The 6997-nt window shown below is 52.1% G+C and overlaps 1 protein-coding gene across 1 annotated transcript; it reads left to right on the top strand.

Moving 5' to 3' along the window:
* Positions 1 to 452: 452 nt before the first annotated feature.
* HEYL (hes-related family bHLH transcription factor with YRPW motif-like) lies at positions 453 to 3770 on the top strand (the record flags this gene model as incomplete). Its single annotated transcript, XM_009580697.1, has 4 exons — positions 453 to 519; positions 989 to 1072; positions 1545 to 1626; positions 3103 to 3770. Coding segments are annotated over 4 exons (901 nt in total), but the record flags the coding sequence as incomplete, so codon positions are not given.
* Positions 3771 to 6997: the final 3227 nt, after the last annotated feature.

The raw sequence follows: 6997 nt of genomic DNA, 5'->3' as shown, positions 1-6997 counted from the left end.
CTCAGATACATGCTCGCGCTATCGCAGCTCCAAAATGCAAAGCCCTGCAGACAGGGCAGGCTCAGACATGAGAGCCGGGAGGTTTGCACATAGAGGAAAAAAAAAGGCCATGACTCCGGAGCTCGGATCACTGCTTTTCCAGCCCTGTGGAGATGCCAGCATGGGCTGAGATTGAAGGAGATGTGTGCCTGGTAGTGGATGGGCAGTTTGGTGCAGAAATCTGTCCCAGGCTGATGGGAGACTCTCGGAGGGGAGAGAGTGGGATTCGAGTCTCTGCTTGGCTCCCCGAACCCAATTCCTGAGCTCTGTGTTGTGGGTAAAAATGAGATGGGAACCACAGAAGACATTATTCGGGGGGGGGAACTGCAGATGGCAACGTGTGTAAAGCATATGTGCAACAGAGGTTTCTCTCCAGCTAGTGCAAGAAATGATTCCCTCTTCTTCCTTTCCAGCCATGTTTCCAGGTCTGTGTCTCCCACTACGACATCTCAGATACAAGCCAGGAAGAAGCGGAGAGGGGTGAGTCTCATTTGCGTTGACCAGGGTGGTTGTACTGTGTCTCCCTGGGGGGTCAGGCTGGTCCCAGCTGTGTGCCAGGGCTCCCCATGACATCTCCTGTGTGCGGTGGGGTGCTGTTGGCACGTCCCTACTGTGGGGGCACAGTGCAAAATCGACTTTACACTGTTCCCTGCTCTATCTTCTGCAGAACTCTCCCCACAGCCAATTGGAGATTTTTTGCAGAGGTTTGGCCTCAAATCTGGCAGAAAGGGGTGGAGATAGGGGTGGAGGAGAGCAATTTCACCTGGGGTTATCACACCAGTCAGTTAATGTTTCTTTGCTCAGCTTTTGCACCCAAAACATTTACTTATATGGCCCTGTTCAAAGTGCCTCTCTCAACCTGCCATAGCTGTTAATTAGGGCTTTAAACCTGTGAGCTGTGGCCATAAATGACCGTGGTTTCTTCTCTCCACTTGGAAACCTCCCGCAGATCATTGAGAAGCGGCGCCGTGACCGTATCAACAGCAGCCTCTCCGAACTGCGGCGCCTGGTGCCCACCGCCTTCGAGAAGCAGGTGTGCGTCCATGATTTCCACTCATCCTCCTGTGCGGGCTGCATTTCAGCAGTGTAAGGGTAGAGCCCTCAGAATGAGAAAGTCTGGAGCATTGCTATGTCTTTCTTATCATTATCACTTCAGGGAGTAAGTAGGTGGTGAAACTGGGTAGTAAAACAATATTAACAAATATTCAGGAGCCCTAGGGAGGATAAATTCAATCCAGAAAGTGTTTTGCAGATATGAAGATGCACAGAAACGGGGATTTTCAATTTGCATCAGGGGATCTTGGGAAGGAGCTCCACTTTCTGCTCACTTGATGTAAAAACCAGAGCCAGTGCCCTGGATGGATGCCCTGCTCCAATCTGAGCACTCCTGGGCTTCAGCAAGGTTTCAGGGAAGAGCTCCTCGGGAAAAATCCAGCTCCTGAGAGGCACAAAACCCTAGACCGTAAAATGATGAATTGCTCTTTTTTCCTGCTCCCAACACACAGGGGTCTTCCAAGCTGGAGAAGGCAGAAATTCTACAAATGACAGTAGATCACTTAAAAATGCTTCACGCCACGGGAGGAACAGGTAAGAACTGCTCTTATAAGCATACAGGTGAGGTGAAGGTGAAAACCTGGAAGGAAAATTCCCTGTCAGCCTTAGCAGCAAGCAATATCTTGGTGCTGGTGTGCTTTGCTGACACCAGCCAGCACCAAAACGAATGCTGCCCTGCCTGCTTCCCAAGGGAAATATTTTTTGAGGGAGGGCAGATGGACGTTTCCTGCCCTGATGTTTTTCTTATGTCTAACATATGGGTCAGCATCCCATACATACATTTGGAAGTCTTGGGTATGTGGGATAGCAAGTTCCAAAGACCCACAGGGACAGCACCACTGCTGTTGTCACACACCCTGCTAAAAGCTGCCCAGCCAGAGACGTGCTTAGTCCTGCTCAGAAATGGAGCCTGCTTCCAGAAAAACGATATTAAACTCTTTACCTCCTCCCTGGGATACATTTCCTGCAGAGGCTGAATTCTGCATGGGGACTCTGCAAATAAACAAGGCTTTTTTCCCTTTCTGTTCTTTTTTTTTTGTTTCTTGGTTGTTATAAGAAGAGAGAGGGAGCCCTGTGCAAAATTCAACAAAGGTCTTATTTGTACTGAGACCTCAGTACAGACCCTCTGTCCTGTTCCAGTTAACAGGATGGAGATCACAGCTCCAGTAAAGAAGCCTCTGGCTTGCTTACCACCCATTTTTGGCTTGCTGGGGACATTGCTGGCATCCAGGCTTTGGTTCAGAGCTGTAACTTGGTCTGGAACATTTGTTTAGATATTCAGTTTGACTGCACTGCAACAAAGGGCTGTATTGTCACGAGAGACCCCGGCAAGCAAAGTGGTCCAGTGCTTCACTGTGCTGTGACATTCTCTGTTTTATTGCTTATCGTCTCATGAAGCTGCAAATAGGGAGCAGAAGCCTAAAAACCAGCCATCGGTTGCATTTTATCTTGTTGATTTTTGTGGCTTAGAGCTTTCTTGGCCCAGTGGTTTTGGTTCTACCACTGTCCTGTGTCGTTCAGCTGGACATCTGTTTAAACGAAGTATAAAGATTGGGACCCAGGCACAGGAAAATGGTGCTAAGCTGTGCATCGAGGAGACACAGTGTCCCGCTGTTCTGCAAGACTGGGGATGGTCCATTTGCAAAGAGGGACCCAGTGCCCATCTAGCCCACAGTCATGTCTCCAGCAGCGATAACTGAGAGAGTCCAATTGGAAAAATTTCTTCCTTCCTGAGCACAGCTAATGAAACCTCTTACTCATCTCACATGCTAGAGTAAGAGGCTTCATGACCCTGGCAGTTTTATCCCGATGAGATAACCGCAGATGCTATTCTCATGCACGCAAATGTCCAGTCCTTTCGGACACCCACTTGGCTATCTGCTTCAGTAATATCACACGGCAGCAAAGTGCCTCAAGTGAAATACACAGTGCATTAGAGAGGGTAGTGAAATCAAAGCACATTCCTGAGCTCTGCATGGATTTACTGTCACCCGTGTCCTCTCCCTACAGGCTTCTTAGATGCTCGAGCGCTGGCCGTGGATTACAGGAGTATCGGCTTCCGCGAATGTCTCACTGAAGTTGTCAGGTACCTGGGCATCCTCGAGGGCCAAAATGCTGCCGACCCCATCCGGCTGCGACTCCTCTCCCACCTGAATAATTACGTGGCAGAAATGGAGCCTTCGCCTGTGGCCACTTCCCTCCTGCCCATCCAGACATGGCCGTGGTCCTTCCTCCACAGCGCTGCTGGCCCCGTGCAAATCCCCAGGAGGGAGGCTGCTCCCGCTCCGGTTGTTTTGACTGCATCTTCCCTGGCTTACCCAAGCCCTGCTGTGAGGCCAGCCCCGCTTCGCCGTGTCCCCAGCGACATGCTGCCATCCCGCCGAAGCTTCCTGGCCAGCAGGATGACCTCTTCCAGCCGGAGGGCCCGAGGCACGGGCTCATCTGCAGCCATAGCAGCCGTGCCCAGGATGCCGTCGCCAGCAGGCGTGTTGAGAGAGGGTTCGTCCAAGAGCAGCCAAATCGCGACGTTCCTCTTCTCGCCAGCCTCCGGTGGTGTCCCTGTTCCACCGGCTTACACGGCGCCTCCCGCCTTGGGCGCTGCTGCGCAGGGACCCGGGATCAGGGTTGGGACATCCAGGATCTGCCGCTCCTGGGCGACTGAAATCGGGGCTTTCTGACCCTCCCCTCCCCTTCGGAGACAGGGATTCTTCAGCACTCATTGCCCACAGGCCTAAGAACAAACTCAGCTGAAAAGGCATCTTTCCTGCTTTGCAGAAGCCAAGGATCCATCAAGAAAATTCTCTTTACTCTCCCCTCCCTCCTCGCACTGCCTTCCTTGCCTCACCATCACACGTCCTCTCCCTCGTGATGCCTGCAAATGTATATCACATGCAATTCGATGCACTTATCTGCACGCAGCTGTACTTCAGACGCTTCCAGCTATGAGGGAGGGGGCACATGCAGATCCCAACCCTGTCCCTCCTCCAGCAAACCCCTCTGCGGAGCCCAGTGTTGCTCTCCTTTGGAAAACAGCCAGCCTTGAAATACTGTCTTTTTTCCTTGGGGACTTGGAGCTGCCAGACAGAGACTTGCTCATGCTGATTCCCTGTGATGTGTCCCCCAGCTGCAGCACCTAATTTTGGTGTGGTGGGAAGGACGCAGCTCACCCCCCTCCCCAGCACTGCTGGCACCCGGCAAGGCAAGCTAGAGCCCCCCCAGCTCCCTTAACGAACTGGCTGCCTGCTAATCCCTATGCTTTCCTCGCGGCATTACCAGCTTTTCCCACTTATGTGCCCTTAAGGTGGAGTGAGGCAACAGCTTAACAGAGCTCGTTCCCACAGCCGAGCTGAAATACCGCCGTGTCTGCAGGGCCTGTGCTGGGTCCCTGCACAAACCGTGCAGGAGCAGCCGGCCAGGCCGCCTGGGCGGAGGGAGGGTTCTGCAGCCCTTTTATCGCACTGAGGTGTGAAGAGGCGAGATGAGGCGAGACAGAAGATTTCAAAGGGACGTCTGTCACAGAGAGGAAGGCTCTGACGGCCAAAGTGAGAAGAAAAGGCCTTTCCCTCTGCCAGTCTCCCCGCTGGAGCCGTCTCTCCTCCATCCCCTGCTGCACCTTTTTTTGAACAGCCGTGACTGCAAAGGGGGGGGAATGGGTCAGACCAGCCTGCATTTGAAGTGCCTCCCTCACTCTCTCTTAGCTCTGCATCCCTCACCCTCTCCTTCCACAATGTCTCTGTTTTCTTTCTTCAGCACCATGTTTTGGTCTCACATTGCTCATCCCTCTCCCTGGCCCAGGACAAAAACCCACTGAGGTTTCACTGCAGACCTCGGCAAGCTCTGGGTCTGCAGTTGTCCTGATTCCTGAGAGCTTTTTCTGCCTTGGCCTGTGTGCCCCTAGATAACTGACGCAGCAGATATGCCTCTGCTCCTCCAGCTGTCCTCCCCTCCTCTCTTCTTTGGGCAGAAAGGAACAGAAACTTGAAGCTCTTGAGCCACCCTGCTCCTGTGCCACGTCCCTAACTCCCATGGTGGCCAGGGCAGGGTCTCCCAGTGCTCCCCCTTGTCTGAACGGCCCCCGCTCCCTGCATCTGTGCCTTGACTTGCTGGGAAACACGTGCAGAATAGCCTGGACCCAGTTGCATGCCCACCCCAAGGAGTCTCGCCCACTTCTACAGCACTGTGACATGAAAAGAGAGAAAAGTGTGGAAAGGTCAGTGCAAAGAAAGGTAAAAAAGAGGGAGAAGATCTCTCTTGAATGGGAGAGGCTCTCCCCACGCCTCAGGTCAAACACGCAGCCGGTTAGACTGTGTGGATGAGCTGGTGTTTGCGTTTCTGCAGATGGTATCTGCCATGTGCATGTCGATGTATGTATCTGCTATTGTTTTGGAAGTGAGTCCCTCCCAGTTGTTTTGATGAAAGTCATCACACTTAACACACAGAAATGCCTCTGCTGCTTCTCCTCACCCTTGTCCTGAAGTGCCAGAATCAGCCAGGAACAACATATTCCCTTTTAATAAAGTCAGAGGAGGTCCTCGCGGATCCTGGTTGTTCCTGCGGCTGGTTGGCACGCTAGAGCTCACAGCAAGTAGCCCAGCCTCACTTTACACTGTGCAGAGCTGTTAGATTCATGAGCTGTGACATCCAGCAAAGGTGTCAAATAAAGTCTTTCAAACCCCTGTCCTGGTTGTGAAATGTAGTTTCAATGTGAATCTATTCTGCTAATCCAGCCTGCTCGGATGACTGCTAGTTTTGTGACAGGTGAGCTTTAGTTCCTGAAAAGCTTCAAAAAAGGTAAGATACAGCTTGTAAGGTAACATCCCTGCTGGTTGTTTTATAGCTGCTGCTCTTGGTAACTCTGGTCCCATGACTTTTTACTTTGTAAACCAGTACATGAGTCAAAATCAGCCGGATAGTCAGCGACGCTTGCCCTGAGATTGGCAATAATCCGTGGCTTGAGAACAAATAATTTCATTTAGCTACCAGCGTCCACAAAAATGTCAGGGAACAAATTGGGTCCAGCAGAGCCTTGCAGCCAGACGCCGAGGGCTCGCCTCGGTCTCCTGACCCTTTGCAAGGAGGACCAGAGTAACCCCTGCTGCATCTCGCTGTCGGGAAACGCTTTGGACTAAACAAAGAGCCACAGCTGAGAGCTTGTCTCTGTTCTGAGGAAAGGACCAGTAAATGATCCTGCTCATGAAAGGTACTGGGAGAATTTTCTGGGGAATGGTGGGAATTTGACTTCCTTTCCCATAACTCCTTCTCGCTCCAAAATGCCTTTCAAAACCGCCCATAAATCCCTGCCTTAAGTGCTGTGTTGGGAATTGCTGGAAGGGAGCAACTGCAGCTGTGATGGAGTAACGCAGCATCCGTCTGGAAGCGGAGAGAAACTTCAAGAGCAATAATAGGGCTATTGATGACGGGTCGTCCCGCTGGTGCCTGGGCTGCCCCGACCCGGCTGGAGGCGGCGGTGGGAGCTCAGTGCTCTGGTGTGGCCTGGGCCAGAGAGAGGAACCAAATTACCCTCCGTGGGAGGCAGGCATACAAACCAGCCCCGCGGGCTACAGTGGTAAAACAAAACAGAGACAGTGAAAAAAAACCACTTCCTGATCTCTGCTGATCAAACGGGAGCCAGAGCGGGTGGGAGGGCATCGGTTCAGGCCCGTGGGGTTTTCTCCCCACAGCAACATGGTGATTAGAACAGTAGCCCGGGACTGGAGCTTCATTTTTTTCCCCAGGGTTTTCTTTAGCCTAAACGTCTTCTCTAACACATCCTGGCAACTTTTGATCTACCCTGTAGGGGAAATCCCCGAACTCTCCACGCACTCTCTTCATCCTCATTCTTCAGGCAAAAAAACATAATGAAGAGGCCTATGGGAACGCGTGGGCTGCGTTCAGCACAGTCCGG

The sequence above is a fragment of the Fulmarus glacialis genome, unplaced genomic scaffold (assembly GCF_000690835.1).
Source record: "Fulmarus glacialis isolate BGI_N327 unplaced genomic scaffold, ASM69083v1 scaffold18036, whole genome shotgun sequence".
Lineage (NCBI taxonomy): Eukaryota > Metazoa > Chordata > Aves > Procellariiformes > Procellariidae > Fulmarus > Fulmarus glacialis.
Note: the sequence above shows the minus strand (reverse complement) of the source record. Positions and strands in the feature narration are given on the sequence as shown.